The sequence below is a fragment of the Styela clava genome, chromosome 5, assembly GCF_964204865.1.
Source record: "Styela clava chromosome 5, kaStyClav1.hap1.2, whole genome shotgun sequence".
In the NCBI taxonomy this organism is placed as follows: Eukaryota; Metazoa; Chordata; class Ascidiacea; order Stolidobranchia; family Styelidae; genus Styela; species Styela clava.
In genome coordinates this window covers 9,289,484-9,317,136 of record NC_135254.1, presented here as the reverse complement: position 1 = coordinate 9,317,136, position 27,653 = coordinate 9,289,484, and the positions used below count along the sequence as shown (strand labels likewise).

General features: G+C 33.6%; 1 protein-coding gene across 4 annotated transcripts; it reads left to right on the top strand.

Moving 5' to 3' along the window:
- Window positions 1-130: 130 nt before the first annotated feature.
- Window positions 131-27,328, top strand: LOC120343835 (uncharacterized). 4 transcript variants are annotated; one of them, XM_078113014.1, is made up of 27 exons: window positions 131-416; window positions 1,006-1,096; window positions 1,805-2,018; window positions 3,074-3,169; window positions 3,891-3,932; window positions 4,265-4,327; window positions 4,408-4,536; window positions 4,977-5,048; window positions 5,371-5,434; window positions 6,557-6,620; window positions 6,838-6,973; window positions 7,388-7,495; window positions 7,790-7,951; window positions 9,583-9,639; window positions 9,914-10,108; window positions 10,873-10,947; window positions 12,926-13,024; window positions 13,272-13,445; window positions 13,793-13,940; window positions 15,093-15,130; window positions 19,177-19,275; window positions 19,618-19,791; window positions 20,156-20,303; window positions 21,519-21,550; window positions 21,992-22,055; window positions 22,536-22,576; window positions 23,439-27,328. In XM_078113014.1, exons 1-27 carry the CDS (start codon window positions 193-195, stop codon window positions 23,504-23,506), a joined length of 2,877 nt encoding a protein of 958 aa, XP_077969140.1. In that variant the 5' UTR covers window positions 131-192; the 3' UTR covers window positions 23,507-27,328. The 4 variants fall into 4 exon arrangements, with proteins under 4 accessions (XP_077969140.1, XP_077969141.1, XP_077969142.1 ...); XM_078113015.1 differs by having other exon boundaries at window positions 9,592-9,639; window positions 23,439-27,327; XM_078113016.1 differs by lacking the exon at window positions 4,977-5,048 and having other exon boundaries at window positions 23,439-27,327.
- The last annotated feature ends 325 nt before the right edge of the window (window positions 27,329-27,653 follow it).

Sequence of the window (27,653 nt, the reverse complement as noted above, 5' to 3'; positions counted from 1 at the left end):
AAAGCGTAGAATTTAACTAATGTATTTGCACTGTTACTTACTCTTTTTTTGTATGACAATTTTCATGCCCTTTGTTCCAAACAAAGCCCTATACAAGCTGGTAATGTTTATCTTCCAATGTATTTTTAGAAATGATTAGGTATAATATGAAAAATAGGGTAGAAGGTTTCTGTCCTTATCATAAGATTTAGGATGAAGTCATGGTTACTGGTTACATTCTTCTTTTGCCTGGAAGGCGGTGTTAAGAGTGAGTTAACTAACAACTGGCCGACATATGAACACCCTGACTACAAAGGCCGCTTGTGTTATTATTGTCCACCTGGTTTCTATTTAGTGGAACCTTGCAAACATTCTTACAAATCTGAACCAGGATATTCTAATTGTAAAAAATGTGAAAAAGGAACTTTTTCAGGCAGGTATGTAGGCTGTTATATGTGTTGAAATAATTAACTATCGTAATCCACTGGGTAAGGCCAAGTCAATTTAAAAGCTTCATGTTGTTTTTTCAATTCAACGTGACCAAGATATAGTTTGAATGTGGGGTAAATCAAACTAATCGAAAACATGCTTGCCATCACATTGCTAACTACCCTTTGCTGGTTCACAGCTTTGAATATTGTGGAGGTACATTGTATAAAAAAGCAGGGGTATGCAACCTGTGTCCCGCAGGTCAAATGCGGCCAGGTTTAATCTCGTATGTGTGGGTGATATCGATCCCTTTGCAATATGCGATGCAAAGCCTATACTGAAGTCCAATTTATATCCCTGCTTATTACGTTACAATACCTGAACAGTTAGCTTGTGTGAAGCGAACAACACCTGTCATCGAAGATCAAAAACCAAAATTTTTTACCTTCAACTGCTAGAAAGACTATCATGGAAAGAGATGCGGCCTGCGGTTTCACCCAGTTATTTGTATGTGGCCCTACTGTAATAAAGGTTGCACACCCCTGTACTAGATGGTTTCTGCACTCCTACTCAATTTTTTTTAATTCTAATTCTTAGATGGAATGATGATCCAAATTGCTGGGACAGTGAAGTATGTTCAATTGATCGAGTGAAACTTTTTGATGGTGAATCAACAGGACCTACCATAGTAAGTATACTGAATATAAATACAGATTTTACTGTATTTTTTGGCTAATGAGACAATTTTCCGGACCCAATTTTTGACCGGTATGCAACTAGGATTATTTCTTTTTTTGGAGTCTGCCCCTTTTTTCACTAAAGGCTTCCTCTAAAGTATAATTCTCTTTGAGTTGATATATTTTATAATGGTATTCATTATTCAACTTTGTAATGCCAGCTGCTTTTGTTTTTATAGTTTTCAAAGATCAAATGGTACTCGTAGCATAGATTCATGTAATGTAGCCCGCTCTTAAGTTAATGGGTTGTTCAGAATAATTACTGTTCTTTTTTTTTATTAGCCGGAAAATTAGTCATCCAAGCTTTTTGCATAGAACGATTTCTTATCATCAAATTTCATGTTTCAATAGTTTTCTTTCCGACATCAAGTTAACCATACCAATAGTATCTATGGCGAAAACAAATATTTCCTATCAGATTGCCAATGCGGTCTAGTCAAGAAAAATATACACTTGATTTCTATTCCAAACTCTGAGCCATTTAAAATACAACTCCAACTCTATGCTTTGGACCGAAAATTTTTTCGCTTTGACTCCAGCTCAGGAAACTGAGAAAACCAAATAACATGAACAAAAACAAAAGCTTTAGCGCATGTAAGTCATCTTTAATTGCATGTTGAAAATGCTTGGTCAACTTGATGAATCCATTTTTATTGTAGTGCACATGCAATTCATCCAGTGTCGTAAAAAATGGAGAATGTGAATTAGGAATCTCCAAGCGTGAACATGAAGCACTTATGCTTAGGCAAAAGCGATCATTTGTTTGCCCAGTCACAACATGTCCACCATGTCCTGATTGCCCCACTAAAGCTGAAATGAAACCTTTACCAACTTGCCCACCTTGCAATGTTACAAACCCTACAATTGAAGCAGGTATGTCAATATACTGTGCAATAATTTTATAGTAATGTAAATGTGATAAGATACAATTTTGCAATTCCTTTTTTTAGTCAGAATTTATGTTGCAGATTGCAGAATGTTTACATAAAATATTATATTATGTATAGGCCAGGGGTTGGCAACCTTTTGTCGCTCACGGGCTAAAATTAAGAGTTGCAATTCTTTGCGGGCTGCACATATTTTCAGATAGGTAAAAGCGTAACGATGAATCACAATTTTTCCACACAGATTAGAAGTTAAACTTTTAGATTTTGAACAGCACGCGAAGACTGTGACAATTCGTGAACTTAACTTGTCTTAGTAAAAAAAAAATTACAAGTGACATTAATGTGACACTTGTTGTTGCATCACGCTTGATAGATTTTTGAACTCAGGCGACATCCTGGATGAAGCCAAGATTAAGACATTTTCTAAATAGGCATCACTAATCTGAGTTTTCAGATTTGTCAAATTTGGATAGAGATTTCCTTCAAGAAGATTTTTTCATAAAAATCAAGCAGTAATACATCTCCTGAATAGAATGTGGATTTTATTTTCTCACAATAAATTCTCTTACGTAAAGAATATTATTAACTCCTCGAGCAAGGATTATAAAACTGATTCATCACCAAAACTGCCTTTTTTCCCATAATTCAGTGAAGCCTCCGTAGTTTGCCGACCCCTGGTATATGTTATACAATATAAATTTGCCCAATTCATGAAATTCATATTCTTTTCATATTCACTTATTCAATTTTATTATGTCATAGTAAACTATGTAGTCCAATAAAGTCATATTCATTTACCTGAAATACTTTGTCACTGTTGAAGTATTTAAATATTAACCCCCAAAAGAAGAAAGCAGTTAAAATGGCTTAGTCATAAGGTGAACGTGTACTACAGCCTCTTGTCTGATTACCATTCCAACTTGAAAATATGAATATAATTAACCAGTTATTTATTATCAATGCATTGACTTATATATACAACCTGAATATACATAGTTTTACATTGAAAAGTTAATCATCAATAATAATTTTTTTTTGCAGACAACCACCAGCAAGTAATCTTGGGAATTTTTCTTGCGCTATTTATTTGTCTATTCCTGGGAGTTGTGAGAGCATACATCATTCTATACAGGGAAAGTATGTAATGAAATCCATATTGGGTATGGGAATAGTTTATCTTTTTTTGTATCAATTATGTGGACATTATAATGGTGGAGGATGGTCAGCCATAACCGACCCGCAGTGTGTGAACCACCCTGCGAGCAAGCCCCACATAAAACATAGTAATATTGATAGACTATGTGTAATTTATACTTTCTATGTAGTTTTGTATTGTTATGGAAAACTTTATTGTTGTTGTAATGTTACTTCACTCTTACTTTGACAATAGCTAGATCAGCTTGTAAAAATAAATGCTGCCAGTGTTGTATAGGAGTATTCTGTGCAAGGATAGAAATATTGTTTGCACAAAGGTTAAGAGAAGTAAACAAAGGTCTATTATATGATAAAATATTCAATTGCTTAGATATACACAATATTCATGAAATCTTGAAAATTATTCGAATCGTGATAAGATCTTATTAATGCCATGTACAGTTTGTAAGCCCCTTCAGGTGTGTATATCAAGTAAAAAAAAAGCGTTGATTAAAATAAAAACAATCCTGGTTAAGATATGTTGAAAACTGTTTTCATAATAAAATTGAAACTGCAACAGGACTTTATAAATACCATGTACATTTTCAATGATTTCGGTAAGATTTTTTGTATCTATCGTAGTTTGTTTATAATTCTGTATTGCTATGATTAATATGAACCTCACATTTTGAGCTTGAATTGATTTTGTTCATTTATCCCACAGATAAGAAATTGAAAACCAAACATAAAAAGGATGTTGAACAAGGTTAATATAATTTTTTTTGCATTCAGATTTTTTTGGTGCTCAAATATGTGCTTTAATATAGACTTTGTACCCAGCATGAATAAATGTTTACTTTTTTTTGTGAACTGTGTCACAATGCTCAACTGGCTTTATCTTATTGATTCATGTTTATCATGATATTGAATATGAAAAGTTTTTGTTCATTTTTTCATGATAAAATGCTCCAGATGCACATCACTACAGTGCAACCAAACTAACTCATGTCAAAGTTTTGCAAAAATAATAAGAAGTTTGAATCTTGACTTTTGCTGCTTGGTCAAAATTCAGCAATTGATCAATTTTACCTTTTTCAGGAAAAAGACAGTCTAATGCACATATTACTAAAGATGGTATCAATACTGGTCAAGATGCATTGGGTAAAGTATATTCATTTGGCTCAACTGACTTTTCATCTTACTATTTACTAGAAGAAATTGACACATAATTCTATTTGCAGGAGACCAAAGAGAAGTTACCGCACATACCGGTAATACAGAACATCAAACTAATAATTCAAATGCAGCGACTCGAAATAACACACAGAATCCTGGTAATGATGATGGTAATAGAAACATTCTTGAGAATGGTAAGAATGTTTTTTTTTTTTTTTTTTTTCGGCGCTCCAGAAATGTGTGTACCAATATGGAGGTAACTAATTTTGTTGGGTTACTTTACATGAAGTTGTATAAAAGGAATGAAACCTATGGGCGAGAGGTATATTCACTTGGCCAAAATAGACAGTCCCCAAACTCGTAATAGAACTAAAATAAAGAAAATCGGAAAATAATTATGACCTAACCCAAACCTGGTACACACACTACGGGAGTACCGACTTTTCTACTTACCGATCGATAACACTGCATGGTATTAGATAGCTGTAGAAGAAATTGAGAACGGTCCACACTTGAAATGAGTAGGGTTCATCATGGATCACCTACTATTGGAAAAAATATGCCTAAGATTATATGAATAGATCATTAAGTATGGTCCAAGGAATATATATATATATTTTTGATGTATTTTAAGATCAATCAACTCATATGCAAGACTTTGCATGTCAAACTATTGATGGAAACAATGCATTGCGAACTAACAGAGGTGAGTATTTCATTAATCAATGTATGTCATTGATATAGCACAAATGTAAGTTAACAATTATTAAAATAATAAAAAAACACTGTAAATCTACTTTTTAGAGATCATTCAAATTTTGATCTAATTCTTAATTCATAGCAATCTGTCTAGTGCTATTCAACCAGACCTTTGAATTGGAACTTTGGGGTTTCTCTATGGACCGGTCTAATTGTCGTTTTTTTTTTTTCAAGTGTATTGTGATACAATATTTCATCCGTCTCAAACTTTTCTAATTTGAAAGAGAAACAAGTATACTTTATTTGAACTAATATGATCTTAATTTTAGATGGAAGTAATATCTCTCGCAGCTCTGACAATTTGACTTCTTCTCAATCTAATACTGAACCACTGTAAGTTTTGGTCAAGTTTTAAATATGAGTATAAATTTAAAACGAAATTACATTCTGGTCCCTGTAAAAATAGTAAGTAACTTTTTTTTATTCAAATCCCAAAAGAGAGAAAAAAATTAGATAGCTTAGTCATATGATCCTCATAAAAAATTATATTAAGAAAGTAGGTCGGCAATGTCCCGCAAATAGCTAAAGCGATTGGAATACACTCGGCACTGCACCCCTGATTACCCTACTTCGCTTTGCTTTGTTTGAATCATGCAGGGATATTTGTAAAAGGATTGCTGGTCTTTACGCTGCTGTGAGATGGTTTAGTAACCACTGGTTCCTCCATCATCAAGTTCATTCATCCTAAACAGATAACTGTCTTATAAATCCGATACTCAACATGGGCTTGTAACAGGGCAAGCTGTCGTGGTTCGCCTTATGATATGATAAAGCCATCTTATCCCTTTCCTCTCCTCTGGGATAAATATGTAAATTCTAAATAGATTGTTTAAAAAATACTCTATCATCACTGTGTGTTGTTGACAAATTGTCAGATTTATCGTGTTGTGCCCACATCAGCATGATTTCATTTTTTCTTCACAGTTTCACACTGACCATAAAAAAATGTGTTTTGAATATATAAACATAAAAATTTCTATATTGCTTCTTGAATCATTTTTTTATTCTCATTATTGTTTTTTTTGTTAATTTGATATCAATCAAAGTCATTCTGTTTTGTTATATTTTTCTTTCTCTCCCTGATTTGAACCGCTTAATTTAATATTCTGATTTATCACCATATACTCTACTCATAACAGGTTTTAAGCTGTCTTATCAGATTCCGTCTCCCTCAAAATGGAGATAATGTATATTGTATTCTTGTTAATTGATTATAATAGTGCTCACACTGTCAACATTCAGAATTCATAAAGTACCGTTACTCATAACCACACCCATTTAGATGAATAAAGAATCAAACTTCTAAATACAAATACAAATGAAATTCAAATTATTGTTTTTCACACATTGCTCAGTTTTTAAATATAATTTTTGATGCTTTTATCAATTTTCGATTTTTTTCCTCTTTTAGAAACCTGATTTTTATTCTATGTTTTTTATTTATCTCATTTTAAGTTCTTCGCATGCCTCAACTAGTCCCATTCCTCAACAGAAAAATCAAAAATCAAAACAAGATAAAGTAAGTTTATTTTTAAAGACTAAAGTTTTTAATTTTTTAATGTTTTATTAGATTTTATTTGTAACTTATGAAACAATACATATTGAGAAATGTGCCATTTTCATTTTGTATGCATGGATATTTCTTTCTTTCCTTATTCTTTTATTATATCAGTTGTGAGACAGTCAAGTGTTACAAATAAATTTTCAAGATTGATTATAGAATAATATTATTTCAGAAAATAGAAGAATCAGAATTGGAGCGAGACTCTTTGAAAAACGAGAATGAAAGGTTGAAGAGATCCTCAATGAAGCTGGAAAAAATAGTGTTAAATAAAGATAGAAGTATAATAGAAGACAACAGTCTGAATGAAGGTAATATTAATTGTATTTAAATTATATCCGATATGTTTTTTATTTATTTGGTTCTGCTTTATCGAATTGGGTAAAATGTTCAATACTTTTAATAAAGTCGGAAAGGAATAAGCATAAGATGCGCAATATATTTGATATTTCCAATGTTTTTATCTTCTTAGTTTAGCATTATCAAATTGGGTAAAATTTTCAATACTATTTTCATAGGAAAAGGATAATATAGTTTATTGTATGGACGAATCAAGGATACAATCAAGAGTTTAGGTGAGATAGGGAATAGCTAAGCAATTGATTGGATGATAACTCAATCTTTTACTAATTGATCGAAACGAGTAGAATTATATTGAATATTTTAAAATCGAGGTATTGTATTTTGTATTAATTTCACTAACCTCACACCATTGCTTTATTCAGCATTCCGGATTATTGCAAGTTCGGTCATCAATCGATCCTTCGATTTTTATCAACAAACTCTCAACTTAGACTCGGATATTTGTATGAAGATGGAAAGGGATAATGAAGGTTAGTAATTATGATGATTGGAGCTAGTTCTAATTGTCGATATGACCGTTCATAAATTTAGCTGGGGGTTCTTAGAATGACTACATTATCTGAATGGTTCAGCATAGCCCATCAATTTTTTTAAACCGTTGAAGATATTAGGTTGGCTGCTGGACACAATTCAGGAAGCCAAATATAATTCCAAATAAAAATGTGAAAAAGATAACGAAACAAAACAAGTAGGACAAAGTTTTTGTTATCAATAATTGATTTTCTAGGAGACTGGAGTCAGATTAGAGTTATTATTTATCACAGGGAGATCTATGCCATTCAAGATTACCGATGGACTTTCAAAATGGAAACAACTTAAAGGATCTTCTGCCACTCTTGATTCTTTGATCAATTTATTACGAAATGGAAACCGGAATGATATTGCCGATAAAATTGAGAAAAACTTGAATATTAACTCAGAAAAAGGTTTGGAATAATTTCATACGACGAATGTCAGAAGTTAATTTTTTTTTTAACTTAGTTGAATGAATTTTCCATTGCTTGTATGTTAAATATAAAACTACATGTTGGCCCTACGATTGGCGCAACATGCATTTGGAATATGTTCGCCATCACAATTGCTGTTACCCTGAGCAAGTTCGCGGGTTTGAATCATGTGGGCGATCATTTTGTGTGAGGGGATTGCTGGAGTCTTTGCCAGTGTACGGTGGTGAATGCTGGACAGTCACGACTTAGTTTATCTGAAACAAATAACTGGTCAACTAACCCGATAACCAGGGGCGGATCATGTCCATTTAGTGCCCTAAGCACTCAAGACTTCGGTGCCCCTTATGTGTCATTCAAAATTGAATATAATAATGTAAAGTGCAAAGTGCATTATCCATCAAAATTAATCACAACCAATTACAGTGCAAAACAATATGTATAAACATTTTTAGGTTTTCTTGTTATTTTTCAACTGTAGAATATTGCACAAATTCTACCACATCTTGTACATTACGATTACATGATAAACCACACACAATTTCATTCATTAAAATAAAAACAAAACTAACAGTAAGGTAGTAACCAATGTCTATTTTCAATACATTCACTCGTATTTTTTTGTGGTGAATTTTCTCATCACATGCTCAAAACCTAGTTCTAGCGGCAGCAACAATCTTTAACCAAAAATCAATTGGTCCAATAGTTAAAGAGAAAAGCGATTTTTTCAAAACAAAAATGCAACATAAAGGAGAATACTAAGAAGAACAGCAACAACAATTTAACAAAACGACCCAGAGGTCAATTTCATGCCCAATAATAAAATCGCAGTGTTAATTACTGATTTATGGCCAATATGATCAAGCCATTGCTCTCCCTCCGAGATAAATATGAAAATCCTATTTTCTTTCGATTATTTTTGTTTGATTGCTTTTATAATTACAATACCAACCAAATATACATTCATTATAGTATATTTTTGAATTTGAGATGAGTAGCCCATACTTGATAAGAAAAGAACTGATTTTGTAACAGTAAAAGTATAAGTTTATTTCGACTCCATTTTTCGACTTGTTTCTAATGGAGCTTATGGTGTAAGTCAGGGGTCGGCAACCTTTTGTCGCTCGTGGGCCAAAATTAAGGTTGCAAGTCATTGGCGGGCCGCACATATTTTTAGAAAGTTGAAAAACCGAACGGATGGTACTTTTTATAATAAAAATCAAGCAGTGATACATCTCGAATAGAATATAGATTTATTTCCTCATTGCATCTCATAAAATCCCATTTGAATAATTTCAGCGTCATTGAACCCTTTGCATTTAGCATCAACTTTTCTGCGTTTTGTTGCCATTTGCTTAATTGTAATTAAATTATATGCTCATTTAATGAGTATTTGTGAATTATATAATTGTTAGGTTATAATATAATTTAGTCTAAGTAATATATTCGTCAAAACGGATGTTTTGTTACTATAATTTAGTGAAGTGCCGCTGGCCGGATTATAGTGCTCCGCGGGCCGTAGGTTGCCGACCCCTGGTGTAAGTGCTGACTCCCCTACTACCCTCAATGGACCTATTTTTTAACATTACGTTAATAAATATACTAATGCTCAGTATTTCCAGAACACACTGAAAGACATCAGGAGGGTGTGAAGATAAAAGATGATAAAGGTGAGTTTGAATTAACCTGAAATGTGCTGATGATGTGTGATATGCGATCTTAAATTTAAGCATAAAACAGCAATTTAGAAACCTTGAGAACTCACAAAAGTCATGGAATTACTAAAATGGAAGATGAAAAATATTTGGTCTTATTATAAATATTGTTTGTAATTGAATTTGAATTGCTTATTTTTATTAAAAATTTTGTAGCTTATGCCATTTGATATTATGAAAAATTAAGTTAACATTGATTACATATTGCGATTATCATTTTTTCTATCAGATTCAAGCATAGAAGATGCTTTTCGAGAAATTCCTAAACGTTTTTCGAATATTTCAAATTTTAAACGATTTGCACGATCCAGTCGAGGTTTGTCACTTAGTTCCGATGAAGTTGAAAACATTTTTGATTCGGAATCAAGACAATCAAGAAAAGAGAAGGAATGTCAGATTCTTGAGTTATGGAAAGAAAAAAATGGTGATTTTCTTATTTTTATACAAACGCAAAAAACCACCGTAAAATAAATTATAGTTATATTGTTGGACCAAATTATTGAAAAAATGTGAATTCGATGACTTAGCAGCTGACTCATTAAACCTAGCTATAGAGGTAGTATCATCCTATTTATTCAAAGGGAGAGAAAAACTGATTAACCGGCTCAATCATGTGGCAAACCTTATCTGGTTACCAGTCCATGTCAGGTATGAGATTAATTAGCCAGTTATTTGTTTCAGATGTGTGGACTTGGTGGTGGAGGAAGCCGTAACTGACCAGTGGTTACTTGATCCACCCTACATAGGTGGGGAAACCAACAATTTGTGTACCATAAATTACTAGATAGGGTATGTGTGAAACAATAAAAAATTTCACTCCATCTATAAATCTAGTAGACACAATAGTGGCATCATAGTATCAATGGATGCCTATATAAAGAATTGTTTAAAGTGAATAAGTTGAGTATTTAATATAAAAAAACTCGCGAATATAAAAGAGAAAGCAGAGTTCTTGAAGTGTTAGACTGAACTGTTTCAGCATTGAAGGTTCAAATTCCATGTCCACCACCTCATCCAGGGTGTTGAAGTTGGGTGGCAATTACCAGTTCAGGAATAGTAGATCTTCACTCATCATTAGAGATCAGTGGATGCCCTTATGAGGCGTGATTGACCTCATATAAAAGTATTTTACTTAAACTTATATATATATAAATATATGTACTTAATATTCATCTCTTTGTTAACCAGGGGATGAAGCAACAACTTCGAAGCTACGGCAGCTTGTTAATACATTCTTGAATGAAGATGATGAATCTGGACAAGGTAAACTAAATAAAGAAAACCTTTCAAACATGGTTTCACAACTTTTTCTAAACGAAAATATTCAAATCATGTTGGACAAAAAATTTCTCAAATTATTAAAATCCCTAGTTTTTTACCAAATTTTTAGAAAAACTTCATCGAACCTTCTTACATTCTTATACAGCTTTGAACTAGAGATTTGTCAATAACATGAATAAAAAACTGGCATTCAGAATAAGACTTTCATTTCTATTCTCCGTGCTCGATCCAAAACCACACTGTAAAATACTTTGAATACAAATCCTCCTACCTTTATTAATTATACTTACATATACTGTTACTGGTACTTATTACAATCTGGACCATAATTTGGCATTAATTGGCACTAATATGGGGAATGGAGTGGTCTAGCCCAGGCCTTCCCAAACTAGGGGCCACGAAACGAATTTTAAATGATGCGAAGAAACCACCAATTTCACACAAAGTACTATATATATATATCTGTTGTACTTTTCACTCTTGATTTAAAATACAATTATTAAAAATAGTGTAAAACAAAAATATTTCACGATTACGAGTGAATACATACATCATCATACGGTGCTTCTCAGAAAATAAGACAGTGTCTTCAATTTTCTTTCGAAAATAACACTAGGGCTCATTTGTGGGGGATGTAGAGAATAACAAGATTTTTTGATATACCAAATATGAATACCGATTTCCATTTACTTATAAATATCACGTTTTCATTTAAAAAAACTGCTACATAAAAATTATTAACCATTTATGAGGTAGAAAAGATTTCTTGCTATCACTAGGACTCAGTGGTTCTCGAACTTCATTGTATTGTGACGCCCTCCAAAAATATATATGTATAGATTAATACCTTTCAATAGAAGACTTTTTTTGCAATGAGTTTAATTTATATAAACGAACAACCAAAACCTAAAAAACTTACGCTTACATAACAATGAAAATTCTGATTGTGAGACCTGGTTTGCGCGTAATTGCAAAACAAAGCAGGCTTGGTTTGCGCCTCGAAAATTAGGATATTTGTGTTAAATAATAACAAATATATGATCAAATATTTCACATATTTTATTTATTCTGAATGTTTTATTGTTTCATTACATTATTATTATTAATTCAAAATTGTGCTTTATTTTGACTTTGAGTCAGCATATTTTTCGTGTAGGTGCGCCGTGAGTTTTTCCCCCTGATAATTTGGGTTGCTGCCTTATGCTCAATTTGATCAATAAGAGTAAAAAAAAAAGAGTAACATTTCCAGATAAGGACCATGCCGTCGGTGGCCAGATATCGTAATTCATCATTCAGGCCTGAATAAACAAACCACAGCTGGACTTGCTATGCAGAAAAAAGCATTCGCACTCATTACACTGAATAATTGAGTAACGTTAATCTAAGTAAATATTAAATATGTGCTTGTTTTTGTTATTGAGCAGGCCTACTAAAAGTTGAGAATTAGCTGCGTCATTAAACTATCAAAAATACCTATTTCGAACTGTTTAGCATTATTAACGTGAACAGAAAGAAAAATTTTATTATATTAAAGGGGCCGCGAGCTCAAAAGTTTGGGAAGCCCTGGTCTAACCCACCTTATCATGCATCCAATTCTGGCAACTTTGGTTGGACTCCAACTATAATCAGCTTGGCAATATATTTTTTGATAAAAGTTCACTGTTCACTCCCATGTAGGAAAATTGATCAATTCGGCAGTGACAACCATTATAAAATTATTAATATGGTGTGGCAAGTAAATTATTTTTTTTTTCTCATCATTTCTGTTACTTCCAGTATGTGATTTATCATGTTTTTCTTAGGTTATAACTGTTGTAGAATTCATTTTTTAAATGACGTTGACCGTTGAGCCATTGAGTTGACAATTGACAATTGTAAAGTTTTGCCAAATCCACAGCCCTGATTAAAACAGGGAACAATTTTGGTATTTAAAAAAACATATTTTATTTTGAATTTTTAGCTTTCACTAACCAGACAAATGATGGAAATAACAGTGCAGAGGTCGTTATGCAAACTGAACGATTCTTTACTCATGAAGATGGTGATGCTGATGACAAAGGTAAAAGTACTGGTATTGTATTTATATTGTACTTTTGAATCTTTATTGGTTTTCAACTTTTCTCTGCACTCTATAGACGCATTGATTTCCTGAAATCTTGTAAATTGTATTTTAAAAAAATGAGTTATTTTGTGGAATTTTTCATTGAGTTAATTTTCCCAATAAATAGTGTAAGATTTTGGTTTACTCATGTCCAAATCTCAGACTTGCTTTTTTGTGTTACATACTAATTTTCATCGTATTTTAGCTAATCCATCTGAAAATGATTGTACACAAGAGAGTGGAACTACTGTTGCAGAAACTGTGCCAAAGTCACATGACCAAGATGCCACAAATTCTCAGGAAACCAGACCCAAAGTACACAGCGATGATATTCCAACATCAAGTGCACATTCTGATATGAGAGTGGAGTCCACGAAAGGTTTGATGCATTTTATATCAATGTTCAAGTTCATAGTGACACAAAATTTAGAGTGAAATGTATACAAATAGGGACTCCTGAAGTATGCAAACCAAGATGGCCGACACTGGAATGTAGTATCTGTACCAGGTTAGGATTAGGCCTTAATTTTAGGTACAAATACTACAGGAGTCCCTTGGCTAGTCTCCGAACTCGTAATAGTACTAAAATAAAGAAAATTGGAATAAAATTATGGCCTAACCCTAACCTGGTACACATACTACCGTATGTTCTGGTGTCCGCCATCTTGGTACACATTTGGGAGTATCTACAAATATATATATTATTCAATTTAAAAAATTTTAAAGAGTCAAATCAAACTGAAGAAGAAGGACTGGGTATTGAACCAGATGGAAATGGAGAATACACAGTGAAATCGAATGACGACGATGAAGTGTATGAAGATGTTGATCATAACGAAGAAGATCCAACAGGGACATCCGGTGATCATGATAAGTAAATATCCGTTTATTTGCTCCATAATCAAAATATCTTTGGTGGAATAGAATATTTATATTCATCTTGGAAAAAGAAAAGTTGGTTTGATACTCTGATCAAGGGGTCCTCATCCTCAGTTTTTTTTAATGCATTTCTCTCTATTTTCAAATACCTCACTTTAAGAGCTTTTGAATGATGCAAACAGCTACTTTGTTGAGTCTGTAAGCATAAAAATGCGTCATTCATTATAAAGAAACGTTACTTGCTTTTGTACGGTTTGACTAATTTAAAATGTTTGCATAAATAAGTATCCCCAGTAGGATGGAGTGAGATGAAGTGAATGAGTATTCAAATAAACCTTGTAACATTAATTAAACCTTAAACCCATTAATTAAATCTCGAGTTTTTGTACTAGATCATCCTTCATGAGACCACTAGATTATGCATCATCAGACCATGAAATCATTACATGCAGGTTGGGGTTCCTACCATCATGATCTGACCAATGAGCTCACATTAGTCTGCAAGCATTTGGCGCATCGTGCTAAGCGTTAGGAATACGCTTGACACCGCATCTCTGATCACCCTTCGTGGAATCGCAGGTTCGAATCCCATGCAGGAATGATCATGTGCGGGAGGATTGCTGGACTCCTCGCCGCCGTAGGGTGGTTCACGTAACCGCTGGTTGGTAACGGCTTCCTCCACCATTAATTCCATGCTTCCGAAAACAAATAACTGGCGAACTAATCCCATAATGACCTGGACTGATAACCGGACAAAAAGCCATGGTTAGCCATAGGGTTAAGCCGTCTTATCGGCTTTCCTCTCCCCAGGATAAATATGTAAATCCTATTCTGAAATGAATATGGTGTGATACATTAAAAACTTATTTTTCAGTAAAGTGATCTGAATATGTACCGTATGTACTAGATACATTCCTAGATATATTCATAATTCGAACAAACTAACTTCAAATTCAGATAGTATTTTATCAATTTGGAATATTCTTCTCATTTATGATTACCGATACATTCTGTTTTAGGTTATGGACAAGTTTGGTTACAACCTGTTGATATCAGTACTTTATCTATGCCTAGAAAATTTATCTTTTAGGTTTGTATAGATATAAGATCAATAGATAACTCTATGAATGTTTAATTTGTTTTCTAGAACATCTGACAAGAAAACTGAAAAGAAAAAAACTAAAGGTAACAAAAAATTAAAATTACATGTATGTAATTAATACTTTGTTACATTTTTATCTTTTCGCTGATACTTGATTGGAAAGTTTTCATTTCATTTTCAAAAATAGGAAAATTGGGTACTCTAACCCAGTGATTACCAAAGTGGGCGATATCGCCCCCCAGTGGGCGAAAACGATACAGAGGGGGGCGAAAAAGTCTAAGGGGGCGATAGGGGGGCGATTTCGCGAAAGCTGTTTTATGTTCGGCGCACTTAATTCTGTACTCTGTGTGCATTCGCAGGCTTGAATCATGTGGGCGATATTCACACGCGAAAGGATTTCTGGTCTCGTCTTTGCAGTAAGGTAAGGTAGTTTGCGTATCCCCGTGGTCGGCAAAATACTGCCGAAGTAAAATAATCTGGCCCGAGACGATTTACTGAATGGACCTTTCCCCGCCGACCTTTGACCGCGGAAAATTCTTTCCATACTTTACCATTTTGAAATTTTCGGTGCTTATTTTAGGAGTGGTTTCGCGAGCTGTGGCCTGTAAAATGGGGTATTTGATTCAAACTATCATTCTAATACACACCATTTAACAATCTGTGTTTTAAAAGTACCGATAAAAAATTTTAGCCTAGTCTATCACAGCTATTTCTACACTAATTTTTGATTGCTGTATTTAAACTGAAACTCATAGAAAGACAAAGTAATCATTGACTTATTTCATTTATATTTAAATTTCCGAAAAACAACTAAATACTAACGAATATAATTCAAAAACGCGAAAATGAGGTAGGGCTCACGAGTCACGACCACCCTGAAAATCTGTCCGAGTGAGAGTGTCTGAGCGCCTGCGAAAGGGGGCATTGTTACGTTTTTTGCATCTTGCTGATTGGCCAATGTCACGAAGTAAACAAGGAAGTCTATGCCCGGGAAAATATCTAAACGGCGGTTTTGACGATGAAAATTTTTTATTTATAATCTACGCTCGAGGAGTAAATTACATTTTTTTATGTAACAGAATTTATCGTGAGACACGTTTAGAGTAAATTATACTATATCCTAACAATTTAGTGAACAGCCACTCGTTTAACGAGCCTACAATTTAATTATAATTAGACAAATGGAAACACGCAGAAAAGTTGATGCTGAGTGCAGGGGTTCAATAGCGCAGTAAATATTCGAATATATTGCAAAGCAATAAGGAAATAAAATTCATATTCATATTCGGGAGATTCATCACTGCTTGATTTTTGTAAGAATGTATCTTCTTAAAGAAAATATATATTTATCAAAATTTCACAAATCGTGCGAAAATATTCACTTCGATGTTTGGAAGTACATATTTGTGCAAACCATTATTTTCGAAAATGCACATTACAAAGAACAAGCAAAGAAGTGGGTTTGGTGACGCCCATTTAGAAAATATTTCAATCTTGGCGTCGTAAAGCTATCCAGCGCGATGCAGCAACAAGACAGTGTCACATTAAATGTCAGATTCAGATTCAGATTCAGATATTTATTTCCGTCATGCAAGAAATATCGTACAAATAAACAGTAAAAATAAATCGAGAGAAGAAATAACAGACGTACAATAATTCGACTGCAATAGACGAGGAGTCGCGAATAAACTATAAAGTTAACGTGTCAGCGACACCTAAATAGCTGTAAACAGCAGCAGATGAAGTTAAATAAACAGGATTTAAACATATATATTTTTTGAATGAACACAATTTGGAAAATGTAAGTCGAATTGGGGAAGTCAGTTAGGAGAAAATAGTTAAATCGAAGATAATCATGAGAAACGAGAGAAAAACAAGAGCGCGTCAGGAGGGGAAAAAATGCTCAAATCGTCAGCGTCATGCTCGGGTCGGCACCGTCACAGCTGTCGGGCTTCTGATTGACATGACGCTGCCTTGCGGAGATAAATTACGGGGAATTCCCAGCAAACCATAATAAGGGAATTAGTTTTGGAGGTATAAATACATAATGAAGTTTGGGCAACAGAATCACAATACGAGAGGTTAAGTACACGGCGAAGAGATTTGGGGTAACGTAGCTTGTGGAAGAATAGTGAAAATATTCAATAACACTGGAAATGAATGATATGAACAAATAAGAAAAACATCACATTCAGCAAAATTGTCATCAAATACAGGATTGATGACCAGTGAATTAGACTACTGGATGTTATAAGCATTGAGGTAGTGATTTTTTAATTCTTTTTTAAATGTATTATAGTTCTTAGAGCGTATGGTAACTGGAAGCATATTCCATTGTAATATTTTTTTAATAAGACGACTGAGTTGAGTTCACGATTGTCGCAGTTTTCGCGTGTGTTCCGTTTTTAACTCTCAAAAAATATATGCGACCCGCAAAAGACTAGCAACCCTGATATTTTGTCCTGCGAGCGACATAAAATTTGCCGACGCCTGGGCCGTAGCCGATAGTCAGTCACGGCTTCTTCCGCATCCAAGTCCATGAATCCAAAAAAAAATGGCTGGTTAATTATGGACTGGAGGCCGTGATAGGATGAGGAATCGGGGATGGATTTTTCCGAAGTATTTTGGTGCAGGTCATCAGGCTGTACGAATGAATGAAATGTACGAAAATCATTATTATAAGTTTGGGAAAATTATCTTTGTTCTTATTATTTTAAATATGAAATGGGGTGAATTTAGGAAGTGAAATGCTATAAGGCAAGAGTGCACGGCGGTTTTTGAAGAGGTAGGACCCTGGATTCTTTCATTTCCGACCTATTATATGGTGAAAAAGGGGTTTTCAGCCGTGCTACTATTGCTATTAGAACAATGAAATCACCTTTCCATCAATAAATGGGGTAATTTTAGATATAATAAAAAACTCGCTGAAGAACACCAAGTTCATCTATCTCATTAAAAAACACTATAAACTATGATTTGTCTTCTTATTTGGTCTGTAATAAATTCGTTTCTGACTTTATATTTTTTTGTAGTGCAGGGGGGCGATGAAGTTGTATAAACTACTTTAGGGGGGCGATGGTCAAAAAAGTTTGGGAACTACTGCTCTAACCTGTTACACAACCTGAGTTCAGGTTGTGCGCCATCTTGGTGCGCATACTTCGGGAGGTTCAAAAATTGATTTTAACAGTGACACCCCCATTCATGTACATTAATCAATGGCCTATAAGGTTATTCACATATATAACTTAGAATGGTACACAGACCAGAAGTCTGTGTTTGTGCTATGAACGAGCACTTATGTTTACTTTTCCCTATATCAAAGATGACAATTCTGAAATGATCGGACTCCTACTTTGAAACAACATCTAAAATAGAACTGAGAATTTTTATTTCATTTTTTCGATTAATGTCATTCTATTATAATGATTAAGTTTGAGAGCTCGAGCTTGAGACTTTTCTTATTGGACACATTCGTGCCTAATTGCTGTTGTTGAAATTGTCGAGACAGAAACTTGTGGTTTTATTTACTGGAATATTTGGTGTAAAAGTTTTTAGTAGTTGTCCTCCAGTTTAAATATTACCTTTGATGGGTTGCAAAAGGCTTCAATGGGGGTCACCCATTACCCATTATTGTCAGAACTAGCCATACTTACTCTTCTTTCTATAACCTTTACTTATCTTTGTGAAAAAATTTTTTAACACCAACTTATGTTAAAATAATATATCGGTCAAATTTAAAATACTTGGAACCAGTACTGAGACATACCATCATTGTAACAGGTCCAAGATTCGATATTTTGTTCGAATATATGCAAGTACAATGGCCTAAATAAACTTCCAGAGGGTCCCAAAAATTATTCAAAATTTCAGAATTCATGGCTTCGTATCCTTCAACAAAAATGAGTTTACTTTTAGCATATTTTCGTTAGCTATTTTACACACCATGTTTTATTTTTTTTTGCTCGAGCCAAGACTATTCTAAAAGAACTACAAATACAATCATATATGAGCATATGTAATCATAATTCGGTTTTCTGGCATTCTGATTCCAATCTCAATTTAGGGTAGAGCGCGAGTGAGAATCAAACTTTTTTCAGCTGGGACTTTATTTCATATTAAATTTGTTTAGCTTCATCTAACCAAACCAATGATGGAAATAATAGTTCAGAGGCCGTTATGCAAACTGAACGATTCTTTACGCATGAAGGTGGGGATGCGGATAACAAAGGTAAGTGTTAGACTGTTATCATAATTATCACATAAGATAACAAAAGATCCTTCCTGCTTGATTATTTATTTTCTTAAATTGTTGGCAAGTTGCGCTCAAAGTTTCAGGTAGTTAAAGGCTGGAATGATTTTTGAATCTCTATATTCGTTTTTCAACTTTTCTCTGCACTCCATTGACACATAGATATCCTGAAATCTCATAAATCTTTTTTTATAAAATGAGTCATTATGTGGATTTTTTAATGGGCTAATTTGCCCAATAAATGATGTAAGATTCTCGTCAACCCCTGTCCGAATCTGAAATTTGATTTCTTGTTACATACAACATTTTATCGTATTCTAGCTAATCCATCTGAAAATGATTGTACACAAGAAAGTGGAAGTACTGTTTCAGAAACTGTGCCAAAGTCACATGACCAAGATGCCACAAATTCTCAGGAAACCAGACCCAAAGTACACAGCGATGATATTCCGACAACAAGTGCACATTCTGATATGAGAGTGGAGTCCACAAAAGGTTTAATGCATTTTATATATTATTGTTCAAGTTTATTCTTCTGGCCATTGAAATAGTGACACAAAATTTAGAGTGAAATGTATACAAATAGGGACTCCTGAAGTATGCGTACCAACATGGCCGACACTGGAATGTAGTATCTGTACCAGGTTAGGATTAGGCCAGGTACAAATACTACGGAGGTCACTTAATTAGTCCCCGAACTCTTAATAAAACTAAAATAAGGAAGATTGGAATAAAATTATGGCCTAACCCTAACCAGGTACACATACTACGTTCTGGTGTCCGCCATTTTTGTACGCATACTTCGGGAGTACCTACAAGGCTACAAATATACACATTATCTAATTTTGAGAATTTTTAGAGTCAAATCAAATTGAAGATGAAGGATTTGGTATTGAACCAGATGAGAATGGAGAATACACAGTGAAATCAACTGATGACGATAAAGTGTATGAAGACGTTGATCATAATGAAGAAGATCCAACAGGGACATCTGGTGATCATGATAAGTAAATAATCGTTTTTTAGTTCCATTATCAAAATAGATTTGGTAAAATAGAATATGTATCTTGGATTAAAAAATATTTATCTCAGCGCGGCGGTGTGGCTCAACGGGCTAAGCGTTAGGAATACGTTCGCCACCGCACCTCTAATTACTCTGCATGGGTTCGCAGGTTCGAATCCCATGCAGGGATGGGTATGTGCGAGAGGATTGCTGGACTCCTCGCCGTCGTTGGGTGGTTCACGTAACCGCTGGTCGGTTACGGCTTCCTCCACCACCAAGTCCATGCTTCCGAAAACAAACAATATAACTAATCCCATACCCGACTTGGAATGGTAACCGGACGAGAGGCCGTGGTTCGCCATATGGATAAGCCGTCTTATCGGCTTTCCTCTCCCCGGGATAAATATGTAAATCCTATCCTATATAGGAAAGTTAGTTTGATGTTCCGATCCAGTGGTTCCCAACTTATTTTTAATACATCCTTTCCTTTTTTTAACTTTTCACCCCTCCCTTATGCACTTTTGAATAACATAGCTATTTTGTTGAGTCACTAAGCATAAAAATGGGTCATGCATTATATAGAAACAATATTTTTACTCTCGCTTTAGCCCATTTTGATTAGTTTATAATGGAGTAAGCTGAAGTGAATTAGTAGGTATTCAAACAAACCTTACAACATTAAACAACATTAACAACCTCAATTTCTTGTATTAGACTAGGTCATCCCTCATGAGACCACTAGATCATCCCTCATGACACCACTAAATCATCCCTTATGAGACCATGAAAGTTCATGTTCCTTCCTAATATCGTGAACTGGCCAATGAGCTTACATTATTAGTCTGTCATCATTTAGTTTTACTACATCAAGACCAGGTCTCTGATCAATGTGATTTCCTATAATTCAGTAAATATAGTTAAAATACTGAATCAGATTTCTGATCTTGTTTGAAATGAATATGATGTGAACGATTCAAACATTTTCTTCTATATTTCAAACAACCTAACTTATAGAAACAAAACAAATTAACAGATAAAAGCAATATCTTATCAATACTCTCATTTATGATGCAGACAACATCCTGTGTTAGGTTACGGTTATGTTTGATTAAAACCTGTCCATACCAATACTTTATTTGTGTCTAGAAAATTTATCTTTTAGATTTGTGTAAATAAATGAACAATAGATACCTCTAAGACAGTTCCTTTCATTTTCTAGATCTTCTGGTAAGAAAACAAAAAAGAAAAAAGGTAATAAAATACAAGTGTATTTGATATGGCTGGGGAATTTGTTTCAATACTTTAATCATATTATTAATCATGTTTTGTCAATTTTAAATTTAAATTTCGGGCGCTCCGGAAGTATGTATACCAAGATCACGCACTACCTGAATCCTAACCTGGTACACATACTATGTTCAGATTGTGCGCCATCTTGGTACACATACCAGATGAACAGACATTGTTCATGAATGAGGGAGGCTGCTCCAAAATAATCAGTGACGCGTCGTTGGTTAAGTAATGCTTCTTTCATTTCTTGTGCTATTGATCAACCATGTACATTATATTTTCATGTTGGTGAAACAAGGAAATTGAAGTTTAAGCAAAATGATTCTTGAAATAGATAACTCTAGGCTGCTTCACAAATCATGCCAACAGTAATTTATAATAAAAAACGTTATTTATATTTAGATGTTCAGGAAAATCAAGATGACGGAAAAGAGAAGGAACCATTACTGAAGGGTCAAGACAGAAAGTAGGATGTGGAGTCTTTTATTCTTATTTCGATTTTTTTTTAATAATAAAAAAACAGAATGCCTTTTATACTAACCAGTGCTGTCATGGCACCACTCTGATTGGTAGGTCTGCAATTTCTCGTATTGTATCACCGCCCGCATGATTCGAAGTCTCTCATGCTGAGTATGAATCAGGTTATCCTCCATTTATGTAATTCAGTACGATATTTCATATTTTTCACTTGGAATACAAATGGTGTGAAAAGTTGAACAGAATAATCTAGGAGTGTGAATGTAAAGCCTGTATATGCTGTCGTTTATTTTTAAGGTTAATGCAAATTGCACCTGAGATATTTTGATATTTTCTCAGTTTGAGATTTCCCTCTCCCGAATATTGTGGAGATGCTCTGGATTGTGTATTGTGTTTTGGAAGAGCATGAATGCAACAATTTCATTTATGTCCAGAAAACATGATTTAAAAGATTTAATTTATTTCACAGATCAACTGATAAGAAAAGAAAAAAGAAGAAAAAATCTAAAGGTAATAAAATAGAAATTATAAAATACTATAGTTAATGCTTTGCTTGCTGAGTGTGAATTTTTTTAATCGTTTTTAGTAACGGATTCGAAAATATTTCTTTTAGAACATATAAAATTTTAAAGTTATTTCTTATTGCATTTTGCGCATCGCACATGTAACATGATTTTACTATATCCAATCTGGAATGGTAAACAGACACAAGTTGTTATGTTATCCCTGGGATGCCAGTAATCGATTTTCAACCAAGCGTTTTGTGCTTTTGCGCATCGCACATGTAACATGATTTTACTATATCCAATCTGGAATGGTAAACAGACACAAGTTGTTATGTTATCCCTGGGATGCCAGTAATCGATTTTCAACCAAGCGTTTTGTGCTGTGTCTTGGTCCAATTGTAGTTGAAGAGGTTTGCATTACTACCCAATCATTCAATATGCTTTGATCTTACAGGTAACAAGAAAATTATTTATTATCTAAATCGTATAAAAATCCACAGTATTGCAATCTATTTGAGTGGACAGTGCTAATGAATAAGGCTGTTGGCGCAAAATACCTTCTGAAGACAAACAAATAAAAAACCTTATCGCTAGGGATTACCTTTACGTGTTTCAGATTCGTCATATTTCCATAAAATTATCTGTGATGCGTCACACATACATAATAATTTATGCCCTTTTAGTTTATTCCATGCCTATTCCCTTGTCTGGTAATGAATCTTGTTTATAGTATATTGCAGTCGTGTATTCGTTAAACAAAAAAACTTGAGTTAAAATAATGCTTGAAATTTACAAAAGCTCTGTTTATAGAGTTAAATGATTCACATATCATAGTAACAACAATTTGCACTAAAACTTGTATTCAGACATTTTGCAAGGACAGAATAATCAAAAAGAAAGGAAACCATTATTAAAAGATCATGACAATACATAGCAGATGGAAGAACTTTTTGTTGACTTCTATTTTATTCTGATATGCTGCCTACCATATATGTCAACCGGAAGATTAAACCTGCAACATCAACTTTGACAATCAATAATACTTGGAAGTCTAATAACTAATAAAAACTAAAACATTGTTTTTCCGCAACATAGGTTCAATATGGTTATAGATGGCTCAACTGCTCAATATTGTGGGTATTACATAATGCATAGCATGAAAATGTGTTTACTGCAGTAACTGCTGTTCAAATGCGTAATAAATGCAACCAATCATAGATCAACTGTATCTCAGCAATGGGAGTAGTATAAACACTCCTATTCATCAAAAGTACCCATAATTTGAAACAGTGACTCAAGTGTCATTTTAGTTTTTCAAGATTAGAATGATTATTATTTTTACATCTATTTTTTGATTTTTTTTGTGGCAAAAAGCACTGATACCCTCCATTTAGGAGATTTTGTCAAGGCTCAATTCTTGGAGTTTCATTTTTTTGTCTTGTAAATGACCTCCCCAATTCTTCTCACAAAACTGTGTGCGGATGACACTGGATTGTCCACTAGCTCCCCTTCTATGTCATTATTCCAGGCAAATATAAACAATGAACTCATCAAAGTTCAAAACTGGATGGCCTGTAATAAAATGTTGATTCACATTGCTAAATCAATATTTCTCATAATTGCTCCAAACATTCCATCCAAATCTTCCGTTTTTCAGGTCACAATTGACAATCAACTTATTTGAAGAGTAGAATATTACAAATACCTAGGCATATATTTTCATGAAAACCTAAACTGGAATAAACATATTTCAGATTTGTTAAGAAAATTATCACAGGCTATCGGAAGTTTGTAAATTTCTTCCCACTCGAGTTCTTTGTATGATATATTTTGCCCTTTTTCAGTCTCATATTCAGTATTGGTTTGATTGCATGGGGATACTCTGATACCAGCAAATTGTCAAAGAGAATTTTACAAAATAAAGCTGTAAGAATATTATCTAATTCTTCACTCCGTACTAGTTGTACTTATTTATTTGCCAAACTAAAAATACTCAAATTCAAAGACTTGTCTCTCTTCGAAGTTACAAAAGTAAGGCACCAATACTTATCAAAATGATTACCAAGAGCTTTCGATAATTATTTCACAGCACAGTCTTATGTACACAGCCATCACACCCGATCATCATCCCAAGGATCTCTTTTTATTCTTAGATGTATATCGAAGCGAGCGCAGGGCACTCTGAGATACACTGGAGCAAAAATTTGGAATGATTTACCTTCTAGGGATAAAAATTTAACATATCCAAATTTTAAAACTTGTTTACGCAGTTACCTACTCTCCTTATATTCTTCATAAATCTGTATTGCTTTTCCCCGATATAATAATTTTATGATTGCACTGTCTCCTAGACATGATTGTGAATCTTTACTATTTTTTGTCTTGTTCATAAAAGTATTCTTACATTCATGAAGTAGTCTTCTCTCTTTAACCACCGGTATGAGTACTGGTTAGGATTTTCATATTTATCTCGGGGGATAGAAAAACTTGTTCAATCGGTTGAGTAGATTTCATAAATTTGCTTGCAATACTAGGTATTATATGTTGTTTGATATTTTAGTCGTTATTGCTTTGATCGGCTGCTTTGAAGCTAGCTATATTGGTTTGACACGTTTTTTTATTCCATATACCATGTTTCCCCGAAAATAAGACTGGGATTTTCTTCCAAAAAATAACAATATGGCTTATTTTCGGGGGATGTCTTTTATTTTCATTTATCCAAAACAAAATTACAAAGTAGAGAATTACGAGATTTTCAAATGTACAAAATATGAAAACCAATATCCAATTCCTCTAAATAACACGCTTTCCTCTCTCACACGTCACACGTTTTAGCTCAATCATTTAAAACATGTAAAAGAGAGATTTTTTGCTTTTGACTAGGTCAAAAAAATTCACACTATTGAATAGGTCTTGTTTTGAGGGGAGGGCTTATATTAAAATCATTTTTAAAATTCTGGCTAGGTCTTACTATCTGGGTGGGTCTTATTTTCAAGAAAACCCTGTACTCATGGTAGATATATTTAAATCAATGCTCCAACATCAAATCAATTAGGATATTTTAGTTATGCTGGTAAAGCTTCTTAAATAATCTAATAACTTGTCACTGATTTAACATAAGTTAACTTTAGTGATCTAATCCAGCGTTTTTCAAACTTTTTTTTGCCTCGGAACACCAACGCTTTTTGTTTCACCTCGTGCAACACGAAGAAATTAGAAGGTAAAATTGATTGGTGGTTTTCAAATATAATTAAGCCTATGTAAAAATCAGGCCGAAGATTATCGATATTGTACGGTTACAAGAAACTCCATGTTTTCCAGACTGGCACAAGGCCTGTCTGCCCATTTAGATACCGAGACCTGTCCGCCTGTTTGTTGCCAGTTGGAAAACAAATTTAAGACCCAGAGTCGCCAAAATATATCGAGATCATCATGGCGATCAATTTAGTCGCAATTTTGATCCCTGTTCCGCGGAATGCTCCAAAGAAACTCACATAACACGGTTTAAGAAAAGTGAAATAAACTGATACAAATGTTCCACGGACATTTTTTTTATCGACTGTTTGAAATCATATCATATTGACGTACAATAGTGGGTGAAAAAAGTTCATGAATGAATGATGTAACAGAATTACAATGGTTATTAGTTGATGACTATTGAATCATGTATTTTATTCCACACTGATATTGAACAATCAACATATTATAATATAAGCTTCATCTACCTGGCCGTTATTATTTGAGAATGTAAATAATTGTGTTGAAACAAACATCTTTCTTGTAAACTTCTTACAATACCTATATATTTAAGATTTTTATATATAACTGACGTTGCTATCACCCCTGCTGCAAGATGCCAGTGTTCCAACTTTAGAATAGAAAGCGCCACACTTGTTCATATAGTTATTCATAATTAATTATTATATTTGTGCTCCAGTCATTATTTTAAAAATTTAGCCATTCAATACAATCACAGCGGAAATAGTATATAACACCAAATCAATGTATTTTTGCTATGCCATATAGCTGATTGAAATTTTGTCCACATAAAATATTATAAAATGCAACAGATTGAAAAATGTTTCGAAAATAACTTTAATAAGGTTAGCTGCGTAATAAGAATAGAAGAGAACAAATTTTAGTCCAATGTGAATAGGTCTCTAATATGCAAATATAAGTAAAAGATATAATGTGCTAGTGAACACCAAAATTAAATTTTATATTCATATCAAACATGGTATCTTCTTAAATCTGTTGCATGTTTAAATCTAAGCTCTTCCATTAATTTTAGATAGTAAAATTTTGTCATGTACCTCCAGTATGCTTTTGAATTTCAGGGCATGATGGGCATAACAAAAAATCATAATACCAACTATTTCGGTATTTTAATATCTTATTTTGTTTTATCCATGTACTATTTCATGATAAGTTTGTGTAATTTCAGCTTAACAGCCTTAACAACTTGCGAGCCTTCATGTTTCTTGATAAAATTCAATAAAAGGCAATGCTTGTGGAATTTTGGTGCCTTTTTCTTTTTTGTGTTGGTGGATTGTTTATTATAATAATATTCATATCATCAATAATCATAAATATAAGCGCACTTCCAACTTCTCTGCATTCTGGCAATTGTATCTTGTGATCAAAGAAGCTTTCCCCACAAATGGATCTAGAATTGGTTTGACGTCAAGATTCACAAAGTCAAATAAAATAACTTAGCTATTTTTGCCACTGAGAGTGAGCTATGCGAGTAAAGTCATAAATTGTAAAAACGAGTTCTATTTCTATCATAAATTTTATTTTTACTCACAACCCGTTAGATTTGAGGTCTTTCAAAAATTTAAAGTCAGATCTGATATGGCGAGTACGACTAGCATACATGGTCGTTGGCTGTGGATGATCTGTGGAAACAAGGGGAATCCCCAGGTAAATGTCTCAGGTGTAGTTGGCGGAAGGGCTTGCCCCTTTAGATGTTCTAGACTAGATGTTTTGTCCAAGATCTAGATGTAAAATTTGGAGTCTAGATGTTAGCTATAAAGTCTAGATACATTTTTTTCAACATTCTAAATATTATCCAGTGGGAA